Consider the following 19,906-nt stretch of genomic DNA (forward strand, 5'->3'; position numbering starts at 1 on the left):
TTACAGGATTGCTGTTTGGAAAATCATTAGTAAGTCTATAATAGTCATCCAAGGCACTTAAGAGAATTATTTAATCCACCCTATCACTAAATTAAAAGTGGATATACATAAATAATACAGTTCAGATATAATCAGACTTGAGAGTTTGCTGATATATATATATATATCACTCTACAGCTTTATTTTGTTTCTCAAGTCCAGGATTATATATAGCACAAGTCTTAAGATAACAATGATGCTAACAGTAAGGATAATTTAAAATTGAGAGCTTACCATGCTTTAGTCATTGTTTTAAATGTGGAATTAATGTGGATTAACACATTTAATTCTCAGAATACTCTTACGAGGTAAATACTGTTAGTTATCCCCATTGTGTATGTGGGAAAGCTGAGGCATAGGGAGTTTGGATCAGGCTTCAGGTTCTGCCTGCTTTTTTAAAAAAAATTTTTGTATAGGTAAATGTGCTGGTAAACTAGGTTCTGCCTTCTGTACTAATAGTTATGTGGTAGTCTTAAACAAGTTGCAGTACCTCGAAGCCTCAGTGTTCCTATCTATAAATGAGGGTGATATTTTCAATGTAGGTTGCTTTATAGAGTAAATGAGAGTGTATGTAAAACACTGAGCACAATGCTTGCAAATAAGAAATGACAAGTATTTGCTAACATATTTAAAATATTTTAAATCAATTGCTCTTTACATAAATGATACTAATGTTCAAATTTCAGGTAATTCTTTATGCTTAATTCATTCATTTGATGAGTAATCGATCATATTTTCAGAGTCTGGGGGAAATTATGATGATGTTAAAAATGTAAGAAATTAAATCACATCTCCACATACCCACTGGTCTGCCTGTGGTCTGGTTTCTGTGCTGACACCAGTGATCTTTAAAAATGTAAATCTGCTCATATTACAGAGAGTGTATAACCCCTATTTTATTAGTGTCCTATTACTTTTAGAATAAAGGCTAACACTAAACCCAGGATGGCCTTTTCCATGCTCTCTCTTTAACCTCCTCTTGAGCCTGGCTTGCTGCTATTCAGTTAGACTGGCTATTTTTCAGATTTTTAAAGACCTATGTTAGTTACTGTCCCAGGACGTTGCTCTGAAATGTTTTTTCTATGACTCTGGCCTCCTGAACTCCTGTGCATCCTTCAGATCTCAGCATAAAGGTGACCCCTCAGGGCAGCTGTTCCTACTCCTTCCCTTTTTCTCTTCCCATCTCAATAGCAACCTTTGGCATCTCTAGTCATAAAATCGTGGTTTCTTACTTGAAAGCATTTATCTCTGATTCTAATTAATCAATTAATTACTCTGGTATTATAGCTCCCTAGAATAAGTGGGGATATAAAGTTGTCTCTCTCATTAAACAATGATGAACAGGGATTGCATCTGTGTTTTCCGTTGTAAATTCTAATACTTTTCCACTCTTGAAAATTTTGTAAGATATAAATAAGACCATGGGACTCATTCTTCTGCTCAAAATCCTCCAGTACTTGACGATCATAATTGGAACCAAATCCAGACTCCTGAGTAAGGCCTCCTTTGATGAACAGCTTCCTATTACTTTGCTAACAGCCTTTCCTAGTCGTCTTCTTTCTTATGACATTCCTTTCTCTTTTACAAGCATGTCAAATTCATTACAAAGTCAGAGGTATTCTATTTGCCTTTCTTTCCTCCTGAAGCATTTGTCACTAGATCTTCAAATAAAGCTTTTCTCATCTTTTAGACCTTGATGTAAGTTATATTTACCTAAAGTAACTGCCTCATGCCCTGCCCTCCCTGACATACATTCTCTCCATCACATCCATATGAATTTTTTTTGTTCTAAATGTGTTTTCTTTCTCTCAGAAGTTGACTGTAAGCTCTCTGGCAGCAGGATGCCTCCTTGAGATTTGTGTCCTCATATTCTACAACTCAGCCAGTCACGTTATGGATCATTTGTAAATATTCATTCATCATAAAGGAACAAATTATAAAAACTATATTTATGATGCATTATTGTGAGGTTTAATCTGTTTTTCTAAGCCTTATTTTTTAAAGGCAAATGAATTTTGTCACAAATGTTCCATTTAAAAGAATGTATACATTTCCTATTCTAAGTATTGCATTTTGCATAGGCTTTAACATTAAAATATTGAGAAACACAGTCTTTTGAAATTATATTCCACTGCTATGGAATTGCTACTCTGTGGACCATACAAACAGGTATATAAATCTTCATCGTAATCACATATTCATAGAGAATATGAAGTACACTTAACTCTTATTAAATTTCTGCCTCTACTCTGCCTCTTACAATTTTTTGCCATCCTTGTTTCTCAAATTATATTTTCCAGAGACCAAAGGATGTTAAATTGTGAAATTTAAATTTCTAATCTAAATATTACAATGAAATTTTATTTTAATGAAGAAGGACTTAGGAAAGCAATACATTATGGATTAAAACGTAACGCAAAGGATTAACCCAAGCAGATATCTGGAATGTACTGAAAGAAATGACATGCTTTCACCTTCAACAGTAGCACTATAATATTTTGGGCTGGACAATTCTTCATTTTTATGGAGCTGTTCTGGGTCTTTGAAGATGTGTAGCAGTAGCCCTGACCTCTACCCACCAGATGCAGTATTATCTTCCCCTCCAGTTGTGACCAAAAAAAGTTTGCAGATCTTGTCAAATATCCCTGACAGAGAGGGGGCAAAACTACCCCCAGTTCTATACATATATTATAAGTCATTTGCTAGAATTTCAGAATTATCATTTTTCACAAGATACTTTGGCCCTAGAAATGCTGACTCAAAGCCATTATTTTGGGCCTTCTACCAATGCCGTGTCTATTTCCCTTGAGGCTTGCCAGAATCTTTATGTAGGTGACTGTAGATCATGCTTATTTACTTTCATTTTCTCAGATATTAAAGCATATTTTCCATCTGAGTTTTGAATGGTAATGGTAAGGCTATTCACTGCCTGCTATCCTCAAAATAGAAGTGGATGTGCAACCACAGATATTTCATTGAAAAATCTCAGAAAGATAAAAGCATATCTTAAACATCACAGATACAGATTTCTATGCTGAAATGTCAACTTACAGATAGATGGCGTAACCCTAAAATGGTTGATGATTCTGTTTTTGGTGCAGTTATAAATCATTTCACTTGTTTGTATTTCAGGACCTCCAGGATATAATGGCTACCCTGGGCCCCAGGTTGGCTACCCACCCCCACCAACTGGCCATTCAGGTCCTGGCCCAGCTGGCTTTCCTGTCCCAAATCAGCCAATGTATAATCAGCCAGTATATAATCAGCCAGGTGGAGCTGCAGGGATACCATGGATGCCAGCACCACCACCTCCATTAAACTGTCCACCTGGATTAGAATATTTAAGTCAGGTAATTTCAAAGACACAAAATACTCATAAAAAACAGAACTGTGCTTCCAGCTTGCTTAACCAGATTAACAAATGAATAATTCACCAAAGTCTGAAATGGCAAAACTATATTTTCTGCTAAGAGATTACTCTCATTCTTTTAGGTCAGGTTCAGTTTTAAAGCAAAATACAAATGCCTTAGAAAATTGTATTTTGTGTGATCTTAAATACAATCTATGATAATGGCCAATAACAAACATTTAATTAGCACTGTTTTCCTGTCTTTGTTGTATGCCTGATACATGTGTTAACTCATTTAATCCTTATAGAAAGTCTATGATGTATAGGTGCTACAGTTATCTCCATTTTTCAAAAGAAGAAACTGAGGTCCAGAGAAGTTATATAGCTCACTCTGGGGTGAGAACCTGAAGAGTTGAGACTGTTTTCTTAATCCCCAAACTTTGGTACTGAGCAAAGTGCTCTTTAATCTCAATACTGAATAATTGCTTTATAATTTGAAAGAAAATTTAAATAAAGTTTATTTTTGAGTTTCAATAAGTGGCACCAAACAAGGGGTTAATATTTTATGTGTAATACAACTCACCTTTTTATTGTAACTAATAAAACTGCATTTTTATGATGCTGCTTTTGTTCTTTGGAAGACCCAATTTTATAAATGTCATTAATAAAGGAGTAAAAAGTCCTGGATTTTGTTGCACTAAATTATAATTAATCTCAGCAATAAGAGGTTTAACATTTATGTGGTGTTAGAAATCAGGTAGATCAAATAGAAACAAGAAACTCCGTGTGTCCAGCCAGTTTTCATTTCATAAATCACTTCTTTCTTGCACTCTCTTTAGTAACTTAATTTCCCACAATGTACTTAAGTGGCACAATCATAGGAATTTTTGGTCATTATTGTATTATGCAAGAAATACACAGAAATAGATATTTTAAAAATCAAGGTCTCATAAAATACATAAAGGATGTTATCACATATGACAAAGGTTGATATTAAGTATGCTTAATACAAATTTGAAACTTGTAAAAAAATCTCTTTGATGGCTAAACAAGTTATCAGTATTTCTTGAGCCTCCTCTAGAAGGAAGACTGTTTTCTACTTTTCAAATTGTTTTTGACACATAATAATTGTGCATATTTATAGAGTACAGTCTGGCATTTTATTGCCCATGTACTATGTGTAATGAAAAATGAGGATAGTTAGCATACCTATCACTTTCAATATTTATCATTTCTTAGTGTTGAAAACATTCCAAATCCTCTCTTCTAGTTATTTGAAAATATACAATAAATTGTTGTTAATTATAGTCAGCCTACATAGCTGTAGAACACTAGAATTTATTCCTCCTATCTAAATATAATTTTGTATTCATTAACCAACTTGTCTTTATACCTCTCCTCTCTACCCTTCACAGTTTCTAGTAACCACTATTCTACTATCTACTTTTTTTTGTTGTTTGGATGGAGTCTCACCCTGTTGCCCAGGCTGGAGTGCAGTGGCGGGATCTCAGCTCACTGCAAGCTCCGCCTCCCAGGTTCAAGCGATTCTCCTTCCTCAGCCTCCCAAGTACCTGGGCTACAAGCGCCCGCCACCACACCCAGCTCGTTTCTGTATTTTTAGTAGAGACGGGGTCTCACCATATTGGTCAGGCTGGTCGCGAACTCCTGACCTTGTGATCCACCTGCCTTGGCCTCCCAAAATGCTGGGATTACAGGCGTGAATCACCGTGCCCAGCCTCTACTCTGTACTTCTAAGAAATCAATTTTTTAAAGCTTCCACATATGAGTGAGAACATTCAGTATTTTTCTTTCTGTGCCTGGCTTATTTCACTTAACATAATATGTCCCTTAGGCTCATCCATGTTGCTGCCAGTGACAGGGTTTCATTCATTTTTATGGCTGATTTTTATTCCATTGTGTGTATTAACAATGAATTGTTCTTTAACTATTGAACACTTAGGTTGATTCTATATGTTGACTATTAATGCTGCAATAAGCATGAGATTGCAGATACCTCTTTGACATATTGATTTCCTGTCCTTTAAAATTTTTGTTGTGAAAATTTTGAAAAATTTGAAAAAATACTGTTTAAAAAAAACAGTAGTGGGATTGCTGAATCATATGGTGGCTGTAATTTTAGTTTTTGAGGAACCTCTTCACTGTTCTCCATAATGGCTGCTCTAATTTACTTTCGCACCAACAGATTTCCCCTTCTCCACATTTTTACCATTATTTGTTTTTTTTTGTCTTTTTGATAATAGTCATTCTTAACTAGACAAAGATAATATCTCATTGTGGTTTGGATTTCATTTCTCTGGTGATTAGTGATGTTGAGCATTTTTTCATAAACTTACTGGCCATTTGTATCAATTTATGTATGTATGTATGTATGTATGTATGTATGTATTTATTTATTTATTTATTGGGACGAAGTCTCGCTCTTGTTGCCCAGGCTGGAGTGCAGTAGCATAATCTCGGCTCACTGCAACCTCTGCCTCCTGGGTTCAAGTGATTCTCCTGCTTGAGCCTCCCATGTAGCTGGGACTACAGGCGCCTGCCACCACACCCAGCTCATTTTTTGTATTTTTAATAGAGACAGGGTTTCACTATGTCAGCCAGGATGGTCTCGCTCTCCTGACCTCGTGATCTGCCCACTTTGGCCTCCCAAAATGCTGGGATTACAGGCATGAGCCACCTCAATTTACTAATTGTTAAAGATACTCCAGTGTAAATCAATTTTATTTGACCTGAATTTTTCCACATTAATAATGAACACAATAAATCTTTTATTAATTAAAAATATTAACTTCCGTTTTATACTAAGAAGTAATATAAGCTATTAAATATTGATAACTGATTACATGTACTTTAAAAAATATAAATAGATGAATTTTAATTTGGTTAGCTTATAAAAACCTTCATTTGACATATACTTACCACTTATTTTTTTTTTTTTTTTCCTGTGATAGATAGATCAGGTACTGATTCATCAGCAAATTGAACTTCTGGAAGGTATGTATTCATTGTTTTAATCCTGTTTCTATACAGAGTAGAAGTTTATGCAGATAAAGGCACATCAACCTCCACCAATACAACACTCTCACTTATATGGGACAGTAAAGCCGGTTATTTACAATAATAAACATCAGCAATTCATTTCTAAAATTTAGGAATCAAAAGGTAAAATGCTATTATGTTGGGCACCTACCCTCAGGATATTGACACTAACTTAGAAGGAAAATAATCAAAACCCTTATTTTGCTCCTCTCTTCATACATCACTTTTTATCTGACTTCTACCACTTAAGCTATTTTATCCGTAATTGTGATCAGCTTAAGAATGGCACAGAGCCACATTTTAAAGTAAGTTATCTTTTTTATTCGGATGAGAAAGTTTGGGAAAATTATCATTTGTGCCCATAGTTTCTCTTGGGAGTTAAGATGAACTCTATAAAACCTTTGTATACCAGGTCGGATGCAGGACGCTGCAGTGTCAGCAGGATGCTGACCAACTAGCCTGCAGGCTTGGCTTCATAGAAGAGCACTCCTGCTCCTGCTGAATGGCCTGGCATTTCCTTGGGTCCAGAGCTCCTTAGGTGCAGGAATAAACTTAGGAAGCCAATTAATGTTTTATAATGGCTGCCAGGGGAAGAAGACCCCAGGTAGATTTATGAACAATAGTGTTTTCCTTCTAGATATAAAAGGTTTAATAAAAACTCTGCCAGTTTTTAGGAATATGTCTGTTAGGTCGTTTTCACCTGTCTCCAAAGTTTCTTTCCACTGGTAAAACTTAGAACATGGATTGTATAAGCAAAATAATGGATTTGGCTAAAATATATGATTGCCATCTATTACATTGAAGTTATTTATAAAGCACATTATTAGATATTTATAATTTACTTGATTTTTTTTTTTTAGTGTATGTAAACAAAGCTTTCTCTGGAAAACAGCTTTGTATTCTGAATTTTTAAATGTTTTATAGTATATATGAATAAGGCTATAAAATCCAAACAGATATAACCAAACATTACACAGCACACGATTTATCTTTTTTTGTAGGTTTATGGACTTCATAAATACTTGTTAAATAATGTGTTAATTATGAAATAGAAAGTTCCAAATCTAATAGTTTTTAATTATGCTTATTTTTCAAAAAAGAAATGTCTCAAGATTTTTTTGTTTCTTTTTCTCCAAAATTGAAAGTCTATGTTATTTTTTCATGAGTGGTATAAAAAAGACGAAGATTACTCAGTTTTTTAGAATCTGAGCATAAAATAGGTTTTTTTTCTCAGTTCAAAACACAGAAGACAATAAAGACATAAACAATTTGTTTGTATTTTTAAGTAAATGAAAAGAAACTTAAAGGTTATGTAAAGCAATGTTGTTTTACAAATAAGCTGGAGATTTTTGAGATTAAGCTACTTAATGAAACCATTAATTAGATAATAAATGCCCTCTCAAAATCAGCTTAACTTTTTTCTCATTAAACATTTGACTATTTCAGATGTTGAAATCAAAGGTGGTTCTTATAAATGCAGAGTACAGGGTTTGTCTGTGTCCCACCAAGGACTCTTAAAGGCGTTCATGGTGCTAAGACTTGTGAAGGCCATCTTTCTCTGACTCAAGAGTCTTTCCACATAGGCATTGTAGAGTGACTTTTCCTCCATATATTTATTTTAATCACTCATCATTTTAGTCAGGCTTCTGGCATCTATGACCCCAGTTACTGAGGGTTATGTACAAGTGGGACAGTTGTTGCTCCTTTCTGGCTTTAAATACGGAGAAGTTTCCAGTGTGTGGTTAGATATGGAAAGCCCTTGATACAAAAGCATGTGAGCGTCAACATTTTGCAGCCATCTGTTTCCCTCATGAAGAGATTAGCCCAGCTAAGGTGCAGAGTTCACTTAGGATTCCCATGGTCTAGATATTCTGTGAGTTGAAGTGTTGGTTGCCAAACACCCTTTGTCTAATACCCACCTCCCACCTCTGAACAACTACTGCTGAGTTGAATAAGGATGCCCTGGGTCCACTGTGACATTCTAATTCACCTTTCATTTTCACTCCCTCGGTTTTTATGCATGTACATTGCCTTCTTTCAAAAGCATTGCAAAAAATAAGACATAGGTATGGTTTATAAGACAGTCTCAAACCAATTAATATAAAATTTCCTAGCACATAAATAGCAATCCTCTTATATTCCCCTCCACATTACACAAAAACTATCGTGCATTAGTGGACATTTTATCTATGCACCTAGCACCACTGTGCCCACCCACAGTATTGTCCCAACCCACAGCAGAAAAGTCTCTCTTCTGACAGACATTTATGGAATTAGGGAAATATAACTTGTTTCCTGTGTCTCACATAAGGATTTAATTTCTCTATACATTGGTAATCTCTCCTCCTCCTTTTTTTTGCCATTTTTCTCTGCCTGGATCATCTCTGAGCATCATTTCTTCTCCTTCTCCTTATGCCACTTGGAGTATCATCCAAAACTGGCATAGCTAGATATTATAATATCTTTGGATAAATTCAATATTTTTAACATAGAGGTGATTATGATTTCGTCTTTTATGTTTTTAGTTTTAACAGGTTTTGAAACTAATAACAAATATGAAATTAAGAACAGCTTTGGACAGAGGGTTTACTTTGCAGCAGAAGATACTGATTGCTGTACCCGAAATTGCTGTGGGCCATCTAGACCTTTTACCTTGAGGATTATTGATAATATGGGTCAAGAAGTCATAACTCTGGAGAGACCACTAAGATGTAGCAGCTGTTGTTGTCCCTGCTGCCTTCAGGAGGTATGTGAGCAATTACCAGGGCATTTTGTAAAGTAGTTCAGCAACAATTTCTACCCTGTCATTGAGCCTTTCATCAAACATAGGCATTAGGATTATTACGTTTACATATATTATTTTGCCTTCTAGATAGAAATCCAAGCTCCTCCTGGTGTACCAGTAGGTTATGTTATTCAGACCTGGCACCCATGTCTACCAAAGTTTACAATTCAAAATGAGAAAAGAGAGGATGTACTAAAAATAAGTGGTCCATGTGTTGTGTGCAGCTGTTGTGGAGATGTTGATTTTGAGGTAAGAGATGTCATAATGTTTATAAGATTTGCTTTCCTAATATAAGAAGAATGTAATTTTGCAGGATGTTATAAATGCATTAAATAAGTATTGTGTGCCAATGTCTCAATAGCAAGATAATTTGCTCATATATTTAACTTTGGTCAAAGTGGTAGTTATCACTCTGATTAAAGGTCACTGTTGGTCATGATAAATGGAAAAAAGAGAAGCAGACCTATGTAGTTAAATAAAAATAAATGTGGTGGTTTCTGTGTGATGACACTGTATGTTATCCATTTTAAACAGAATGTTAACCTTGTCATCTAAATCTAACTGCCAAAGCATATGGATCCTTCTTAAATCTGAAATATCAGCTGCCAGTGCTCAAGGCCATGTTCAGAATGTCTGACATCTTTGAATTCCTACAAGAGAGGCCGGGCGCAGTGGCTCAAGCCTGTAATCCCAGCACTTTGGGAGGCCGAGACGGGTGGATCACGAGGTCAGGAGATCGAGACCATCCTGGCTAACACGGTGAAACCCCGTCTCTACTAAAAACTACAAAAAACTACCTGGGTGAGGTAGTGGCGCCTGTAGTCCCAGCTACCCGGGAGGCTGAGGCAGGAGAATGGCGTGAACCCGGGAGGCGGAGCTTGCAGTGAGCTGAGATCCGGCCACAGCACTCCAGCCCGGGTGACAGAGCGAGACTCCGTCTCAAAAAAAAAAAAAAAAAAAAAAAAAAAAAATAGAATTCCTACAAGAAACCCAATTATGCAAAGATAGTTTTGAGAAAATTAGTATAATATATACTACCCAATTATGCTTCTCTGTGGTCTCTCCTTTTCCCTATATTAAATTAGGTCACTGGAAGCTGCAACATATTAATATTTATATATTTACTATAATATAGAATTTCATTACAGTACTTCTTCAACAACAGATGGTCTACTTTTACAATCCAAATTTTTTCATTGCAAATGTTTAAAAATCAGAAGGTTTTATGACTTAATCTTGATTTCTTGTTTCTCTTGGAAAATCAGAAAACTGGGTTAACTGGGCCTACCTTTCCACAGAAAGGGCAAAAATCTACTGAAGACGTGTGGGGCTGCCCCTTGTAATAATGACATGGGAACTCTTATCACTGTCTCCACCCCTTACTGAGGTTTTTCAATATCCAGTGTCATTCATTTATGTGATCTGTCTGCCTTCTTTAATCATATGGTATTTGATTCACTCTGTCAGACCTCAGCTATACAAAGATGAATCCTTTCCCTCATTGACTTAATAATCTAATGACAGAGATTTGCAGTTCTAAGGAGGAGGTGATGTAGAAACTTTAAAAAGGCTCTTGTAAAGGGATTGTATAGTGTGTGTATGTATATGTGTCCATAATATGGATGTATAAAATTTTATATATAGGGGTATGCATAATAGCACTTCTTCATGTAAGGGATGGAATCTCTATCCTACCTCCAGAGAAGTAAAAAATCATTTCTCATTCAAGGAACAATATTAACAGAAGTTTGGCTGGCATAAATTTTACTTTCAGTAAATAAATGAAAACACTGGATAAGCATTGTGTAATCCTTATATTTGATACTAAAGAATTTATGTTTCATGTAGCAGCCTTTCTTGATGGATACCTTGAAGCATCCATTCCATGTAATAAATTAACTTTTCTTCTATTTATCCAGAATGATGATATCAAGGTACTCTCATGGAAAGAATTGAGAAATAGTCACTTGAAGAATTTTCCGTAGGGCTGACAATGGAAACTGTGACACCTCAAAGCAGAAATTATTTGTATGAGGGACCACTAAGGAACAGGAAATCCACCAGGGTGCCACTGGGCATGGAAACTTGAAGTAATAAAAAAAATAAAAGCCTGTTCCACAGCAGGGGCAGGAGTCATCTAAAACAAAGAATAACTCAATAGGCATTTTATCGGTGTACTATGTGGAAACTAATTCATGGATTTGATGTCAATTGAGGATGAAAAAATTTTGGAGATAAACTTGATGTGTTATTATTCTGATATTACATTGGCCAAGTTAAGAATCTTGGAGGAAAAACACTTGATTTGTGTCCTCTTGACCATTATGATAATCTGCTTTTTAAAAAGTAAGGTATCAAATATTAATACACATCTAGGTCAGGGATCAGTAAAATATAATCAATGGGCTCTAGTTGATTATATAAAATATATATGGGAAGTTAATGACTTGAATACAGTCATGTTGGATTTTAGTTATGTAGAGGAAAAGAATGAGAGTTTTCAGCAAACAGATAGTAATTGAATCTCTAAGAAGGTTATCTCAATGGTGAGTAAGAGAGAGCCTAGTAGACCTTTTATCCAATATAGATAACAAGAGAGTCTGTCTCCTTCAAGGACTCTTGGTAGAGGGAAAAATATGGCCACACGAAACTGATATACCAAGTCAGTTCTGTCTATGAGCTTGAAATCTGAATTCCTGCCACTGTTGTGTTTCAGGAATCTCAAAATACAGAAACTGATCCTGAGTGGTGATAAATTCTATATGGTCAACTACAGCCCACAGATTTTTTTTTCCTGCCCTCTCAACTAGATTTTCATTAGTATTCAATAAGTATGTTTTTAAAAAGCAGACAATCGTAATGGTCAAGAGTATAGACACTGGAGCCAGATACCCAGGTTTGAAACCCATCTTCACAACACTTATCTGTGTGACCTTAAACAAATTTTTTCACTTCTCTTTGCTTTAGTTTTTTTACATAAAAATTGGGCATAATAGTAAATAAATAAATCATTAGTAAGTAAATAAAATAGCTTACCAGCTACTATTAATATACTCATGATACACTTTTTATATTTCTTTGCTACATACCTAGATCCTATATGCTGTCATCATATTTCAGTATTTTGCATTTATATTTGCATTGTGAGATGAATCTATGGTTTTCTTTATAGAATACTTTTACCAAATAGTATTACGTTTATGGATTTAAAAGTTTAACATTATACAATACCAATTTATTATTTCCAAATGTTGAAATTTTATTATAGTGATTTTCTATTCCAAAATGTCTACAATTTAGCTAAAAATTATCTAGTCCTGATAAGTTATTGGTTGAAGATCATTATTTGCATTTCTTGTCCTTGCCACAAAAAAATATATTCTCTACTTCTTTAAATTTCTTGCTGTAGTAATCAAAAAGGGCAAATGTTAATGTCTTTATCTGTATAGTGTTGGGTTTACAGTGGCTAGTAAGTTGTCAGCTGCGTTTTTCATTTTTTTTAAATTTCAGAATTAAAAAAATAAAACAGAGTTTTCATTACTAGCTTCAAATCCTTCAATGACAGCTATTAGCAGAAAAATACTAACATGTACAAGAAAGGATTTGTATTCGTTTATTTCACCATGGTAGTATTTCATTACACATGATCCCTAAAACTCAGCTGCTTGCAACAAGTGTTCATGCTCCTGCTTAGGGGTGTGCAGGTCAGCTGTGTTTCAGTGGATGTACTTAAGCAGTGATTTAGGGTGCATGTTAACCTCAGTCTGCTCCAGGTATGTTTGTTCTGTGGCTGTGGCAGCAGCAGCTACCTGAGTCATGCTTTTCTAGTGGCTTGTCACTGAAGATCATAAGCCAGGCCAAAGCACTTAGCCCAGTTTAAGGACACTACTCATGTCATATCTGCTAACACCCATTGTTCAAACAAGTAACATGGCCAAGCCTAATTATGAAGGAACAGGAAGTATACTGGCCATACAGAAGGAGAGGGAATGAAATGAATATTTGATGAACAGTGTTATGCTATCAGTTTCATATTCGATGTTTATTTCTGGTATTTTACAAACTACCCACTTGTACCAAAATAAAATGAGTCAAATGTTTTTAGATTCCCCACATTTATTTAGCTGAAAAGGACACTCCTCTGTTAACACAACTATAGATATACCTAGTTTTGTGAATTTCAGCTACATTCAGTCCCCCCCTGCCCTCCTAGAGAAGTTGCCTTAGTCTGAGCACAGTCCATTCAACCCTATATGATGGCCCTGAACTTTCCTCAGGCAGAATTGTAAAATTAGAAAATTGCTACTTTGGAGCTCATTTGTTTATACACTCTTCGTCTTTTATTATTCACACCCCACTAGTTATCCACTGTTACTTCAGCCCTTGGCATGGGGCATTTCATCAAGTTACTTACTGGTATTTGCCTTTACTCCAAACTGCTAATCTTTTCTAGGCGCTTAGCATTTCCTGTTTGTAACTCATAGTGGGTGGTAATAAGCCTTTTCATCAATATTTAATCTTTTGGTGTATGTAAACTGTGCTTCTCCTAAACCAGAAGTCTAATAGGAGTTTTGTTCATTACCTTCCTGATGGCTTCCAGAAATGTCATCACATAAACATTTCATATTTATATCCTTTTTTGCTTAAATTTTGTTTTGAGTCAATTCAAATAATTTATTAATGTCTATTAATATAAAATAGAAATTGTTAAATATTTCAGAAAAACTACTTTCGTATAATTTCTCTATATAATGAAACAGTTTTTTTCATATATCTATAAATAGATACCAGAGCCTCTAGTTATCTAATGAGGGTTACATGTTCATGGTTACATATGGCACATAATTTTAATACCATATTTGTTTCATCTTCAAATTTGAAAGTACTTTTGCTATAAGTTTCCTAAAAATATGTAATACTATTTTTTCAATTTAGATTAAATCTCTTGATGAACAGTGTGTGGTTGGCAAAATTTCCAAGCACTGGACTGGAATTTTGAGAGAGGCATTTACAGATGCTGATAACTTTGGAATCCAGTTCCCTTTAGACCTTGATGTTAAAATGAAAGCTGTAATGATTGGTGCCTGTTTTCTCATTGTAAGTCTGTTCTTATTAATCTTGATTATAGATGCTTTCTCTAGGTTCATTCTGAAATGATCCAGTAAAGTGTATATTTCAAAATGACATTTTAAAATTTATAGATTTTAAATCAGGATTCCCATTTAATCCTAGCTCTGAAATTCTATTTGATCCTGACACTCTGGGGTCGCAGGTGACTAGTTTCTTTCTGAAGAGTCTATGAATATTCACATGGCAAGAGAGGGACTAAGGAAGCATACTAAGGAGAGATTTTAGTCTCCCCTTAAATCAGCCATCTCCTAGATACTTTGAGGAAGAAGTTGAAAGTGGGCATATGTGGAAAAAATTTAGTGAAACAAGGAAACTTTACCATGACTCATAGTAATTAAATTAAACCATCTAATATAGGAGTATGAACTACAGTAAGAGTGTGCATTCACTCAAGTGTGTAGACCTAACTACCAAATTGCAGGAGATAATTGGATATACCAGTGATTCTGAAATTGTCTTCACATTAGAATCACTTAGGGACCTTTAAAAACTGTAAGTACTAGTCCATACCTCAGTTCAACTGAGTCAAACTTCGAAGTTCATATACTGCTCCAGGTGGTTCCAATATGCAGCCAAAGATGAGAATTATGGGGATAGAGAAAAAGTCACATTTAGAGAAAATGACCGGAAGATTAATTAAATTCATACAGGTATCAATACATTAATAGAATTATAAAATTTATTATTAAAATGGAAAGCTAAAGGTAGAACTTATATAATTATAGAACTTTTCTGTGTTTATTACATTTAATTTTTTAACAGATATGTTATTGTGTTTCACTAGATCCCTTAGTATTTCTACATCTGATAATTGATCTCTATTTTGTTGCTGAAAATTCATTTGTATATTTTTGTTTTTATCTAGGATTTCATGTTTTTTGAAAGCACTGGCAGCCAGGAACAAAAATCAGGAGTGTGGTAGTGGATTAGTGAAAGTCTCCTCAGGAAATCTGAAGTCCGTAAATTGATTGAGACTATCTAAACTCATACCTGTGTGAATTAAGCTGTAATGCCTGTAGCTCTGATTGTATACTTTTGCTTTTCAAATTATAGTTTATCATCTGTATAACTGTTTATAGAGGTTTTTGTACATTTTTTAATACTTATTGTGAATTTGAGAAAAAGGACATCTGAGTTTTTGCATTTATTAATGAAACTTCCTGTGAAAAACTGCTTTGAATTATGATCTCTGATCCACTGTCCATTTTACTACCAAATATTAACTAAGGCCTTATTAATTTTTATATAAATTATATTTTAAATCTAGTTACAATTTATTTCATGCATAAGAGCTAATGTTATTTTGCAAATGCCATATATTCAAAAAAGTTCAAAGATAATTTTCTTTACTCTTATGTTCAAATAATATTCAATATGTATATTATCTTTAAAAAGTTAAATGTATTTTTTTAATCTTCAAGAAATTATGCTACACTTCACTTCTCCCAGAAGCTAAGCTGTGCCATAAATGATACATTCATATTCATGAGATATTAAATTACCAATTTTTAAATTATTGTTAGTAAAGAACAAAATGATTCTTGTCCAAAGAAAGGCACATTTTAAACACTCTTTCACTCTAAAACTCATACTATTATAACTTTTGAAAGTTAATATTTATATATGAAATGTATAGCTTTTATACTCTATCCTTTCTAGAAAATGGTAATTGAGATTACTCAGATGTTAATTAAATATAATATTATATATATATATTCACAGAAAATAAACCTAAATAATGATCTATTAGATTCAAATATTTGAAATAAAAACTTGATTTTTTTGTATATTTGACTTGTTTTTTAAACAAAATATGTTCAGATGGTATTTTGAACACTCATTCAGTTAAATGATGGTACATTTGAAGCAGGATATTTCCCTGACCCCTTCCTGGGACTCGAGAAGGGGTGTCTTGTTTACTCAGCCTGCCACTCTCAACTCCTCCTGGGAGGGAGTGCGCAGGCAAACAAGGCAGGAACTGGAGTGCACAAGCACTGGAACTGGCTGACCTTTGGCACAGGCAAGAGCAAACTCCGTGCAGGCCCTGTGGTAGCAACCAGGTGCGGTTGCCTGCGATTCCTGAAGCCCCAGAAGGTGTGTTACAGTGCTCTTTTAGCTCTGCTGTCTATGGACGGCTTAAGTGTTAACAGCTCAGTGAGCCCTCTGTCTTGTCACGTGGGACAGCTGCCCTCCACCAGCAAGGGCAAAGAGCGAGTGTGAGTGCCTTTTATATCTTCTCATGGCTCCCAGGCTCTTGTCCGGCGTCCAGGAAAAATGTGGTCACAAAAACAACTGAAGGATGGTAAATGCGGGGATTTTATTGCTGAGGAAAGTGACTCAGTGGAAAAAGGGAGCTGAAAAGGGGACAGTGGGGTAGGTGATCTTCCCCTGAAGTCTGGCCATCTCCAGCTGGATTCTTCTCTGAAGTTACATTGTCAAGCTGTCCCTCTGAAGTCAAGCTGCTTCTCTCCAATGTCCAGCCATAGTCTCCACTCCTCTCTGACTGAGTCTGGGGTCTTTATAGGCACAGGATTGCAGGCAGGGAAGGCCATGGGCAGTTTAGGAAAAGGCAACATTCAAGGGGAAAAACATGGATATAAATTCTCACTTTGGGCCGGGGTTTCAGGCATTTCAGCTTAAGGGTAGGGTTTTCACTGGGGACTCAGCCTTTTCTGCCTAGAATTTCTCTGCCTCCTGTCTCCATCATGTTTAACTGCCTTTTCCTTTCAAATCTCCTTCAAAAAGGAGCAAGTACATGACACTTTGTAGTAAAATCTGTACCAGAGTTGGAAACTAGGTTTTCCACCTGTCAGAAGCTTATAAGAATTTAGTAATCTCTTTTGTAATGAAGATTGAGTTGAAAGATGACATGAACAACCCACAGTATTCCTCATGCAATGGAAAAGTGTGCTTAAGCAATAAGGGCATGTGGAATTCTTATAACAGCAGCTCTCCTCATGGTGTTAGTGCCCTAGACCTCAATAGCTCCAAATGGCAAGTGGTGAGAATATTAGTATGCAGGAGATCTTCAAGAAAAGCCAAGTCTAGATGAGTTCCCACAAGCCTCAACAAATCGCCAGATGCCAAATTCCAATGATGAAGTGTACCCATGGAACTCACTCAGAGCGTGTGCTTGGTAGAGATAGCATGTCAAGAAAAGTGGAGGTACTTGCATAGCTGAATCCCAATGGCATTGTTATGCCAGTTACAGAAGAGGGTGGAAATAGGATTTCCAAACTGGCCATAATGTGCCAAAACTGACCCAAAATAAGGCTTAGAGTACTGACATTACCTCTGTGACAGCTACATCTTACTTTCATTATTTGTCTTTCTCTACACAGGATTCTGAATCTTTAAGTAAAATAAAACTAAACTGATCTAAACATTTTTTTCTTCAACTCTGCAAAGAACATCTGAGCAAAACTCCACATATTTTCTGCAGAACCTACTTAAATACTAGACAAATATCTTCTCATCACATAATTACATAGAGAAAAATAATCACACATGAAAAATTCGATATTTAAGAAAATACCAGGAATTGTTTTTCAAAGTTTAACTGTAATCTTAATGAGATTTGAGGAAATGTTGCCTATTTTTTATTTCTGCTATATGAGTTATAACAGTGAATGGAAAGTCAAACTGCGTGTCCCTGACTAGGGAAAATGTTGAGGAGGAAAAGCTGCAATGGATGGGGCATGGAGCTGTGTTTTTGGTCTTGGGAAGAAAGTTCTAGGTAGGTGGTCAGTGAGGAAGGGGGAGAATGGGGAGGGAGGAGGAAGACAAGATTTAAGGGATGTCAGTACCTCTCCTATGTACCTCTTGGGGGAGGGTTGAGGAGTGAGGGGAGTGTAAGTGAAAGCAGAGACAAGGCTGGGAGAGGAAAAAACAAAAAGCACCAGCCACAGGCAATTAAATTGCCAGAAAATCGGTGTCTGGGCTCCCAGCATCAAGTTAGCTAGCTACTCTAGGCATAAGTACTAAAGCTTTAACTGCATTTGGGCTCAAAAAGAGTGACTGTAACTTTAGGGTAACTAGAAAAGACTCTGTAGAGAATCCCTGCCATCAGTAAGAATGGAATGATTTAAAATGTCTCTGGGCACAATGAAGTGCTCTGAGTGCTTAAAGTGCCAGAAAAGTGTACAGGGTTTCCCTCCATATCCCGCCTCTCTCCTTTCCTGTCCCTAGCCCAGCATACACTGCCTGAGTTTCCTAGGACCACGTTCCTGCACCTGGCACTGTCTCCTTCAAGCTCTGTGTTCCTCCTTGTGCCTTCATTTCCCTCAATAATCAATAGTATCATTGTTAATTGATTATGTTATCTACCTTATAAGGTCAATGTGAAGATTCAGTGTTCTAATGCAGGTTCAGTGACATGAGCAGGTTCCTGCAGTAGAACCAGAGTGTAAAAAATGAAAAGGGCTATGTGTTGATAAAGATCAATGGGTTTCGAAACACAGGGAAGTGTCTCAAAGCCAATGAGGAAGATTTGGGCTAAATTAAATTTCTGTATTATGATTTGAATAGCAAATAAAATTCATTTAAACCCTAGGAAGAATACTGACTAGCTCCTCAAAAAAAAAAAAAAAAAAAAAAAGAAGATGTCTATGCAAGATGCCAAGCTAGGGAATGATGTTCATCTCACAGAAGTGTAGATTAAAGGAAATTAAGGCACAGGGGCGAACACAGTCTCTGGCTTCTGCGTTAGAGTCTTTTTTTTTTCTTAGCCTTATAGTGTCAAAATGTGGCAAGCCATTTTAAGAGAGGGACAGTAGCTGGGCTCAGTGGCTCTTGCCTGTAACCCAGCACTTTGGGAGGCCAAGACAGGTGGATCACCTGAGGTCAGAGGTCAGGAGTTCAAGACCAGCCTGGCCAAAATGGTGAAACCCCGTCTCTATTAAAAATACAAAAATGAGCTGGGCATGGTGGCGGGCACCTGTAATCCCAGCTACTGGGGAGGATGAGACAGGAGAATTGATTGAACCTGGGAGGCAGAGGTTGCAATGAGCCGAGATCACGCCGTTGCACTCCAGCCTAGGTGACAAGAGTGAAACTGCTTCTCAAGAAAATAAAAGAGAGAGGGAGGAACAATAATCTGGGTCCCTGAAACCAGATGAAACCACTGACAATACAGGGTTTGAACTCATGATTTACAAACTGAGAGGGCCATAGGATGATAAGCAACAAGTACAGCTGGTCACAGAGCTCTGCACTTAACAACCCCCGACACATACACACACACCGAGCATTCAAGTTAACGTTAATCTACTGTTAATGTTTATATGGTAGGAAACGTCAGATTTATGCCAAAATGCAGATTATAAATTTACCCACATTGAATTCTGACTCGATTTGGAAAATTGATCTGTTTGCCTACTAAGGACAATTTGTTTCTACCTGTGGATTCTGGGAGTTTTCCATCATTAACACATTGAGGTTATTCTGTCTGGCAGTGATAGGGAACAAACATTGACCTATTTATTTCAGCAAAGGAGTTAGTTGCTAGGAAAAATTTCAGCTTTAATCAGGCATTGCCAATAGACTGC

General features: G+C 36.0%; 1 protein-coding gene across 15 annotated transcripts in view; it reads left to right on the forward strand.

The window, feature by feature from the left end:
- The window catches only part of PLSCR1 (phospholipid scramblase 1), a 28,783-nt gene extending 12,636 nt beyond the window's left edge, over positions 1-16,147 (forward strand). For 14 of the 15 annotated variants that reach the window (XM_030929188.1, XM_010363389.2, XM_010363391.2 and 11 more), the window contains 6 exons: positions 3,172-3,389; positions 6,358-6,400; positions 8,971-9,191; positions 9,318-9,479; positions 14,166-14,327; positions 15,226-16,147. In XM_030929188.1, the coding sequence (XP_030785048.1) occupies positions 3,172-3,389; positions 6,358-6,400; positions 8,971-9,191; positions 9,318-9,479; positions 14,166-14,327; positions 15,226-15,282 (863 nt within the window). In that variant the 3' untranslated portion in view covers positions 15,283-16,147. The remainder of the gene's footprint in view (positions 1-3,171; positions 3,390-6,357; positions 6,401-8,970; positions 9,192-9,317; positions 9,480-14,165; positions 14,328-15,225) is intronic. The other variant, XM_030929194.1, reaches the window with a different exon arrangement.
- The last annotated feature ends 3,759 nt before the right edge of the window (positions 16,148-19,906 follow it).

This window comes from Rhinopithecus roxellana, chromosome 1, assembly GCF_007565055.1.
Source record: "Rhinopithecus roxellana isolate Shanxi Qingling chromosome 1, ASM756505v1, whole genome shotgun sequence".
In the NCBI taxonomy this organism is placed as follows: domain Eukaryota; kingdom Metazoa; phylum Chordata; class Mammalia; order Primates; family Cercopithecidae; genus Rhinopithecus; species Rhinopithecus roxellana.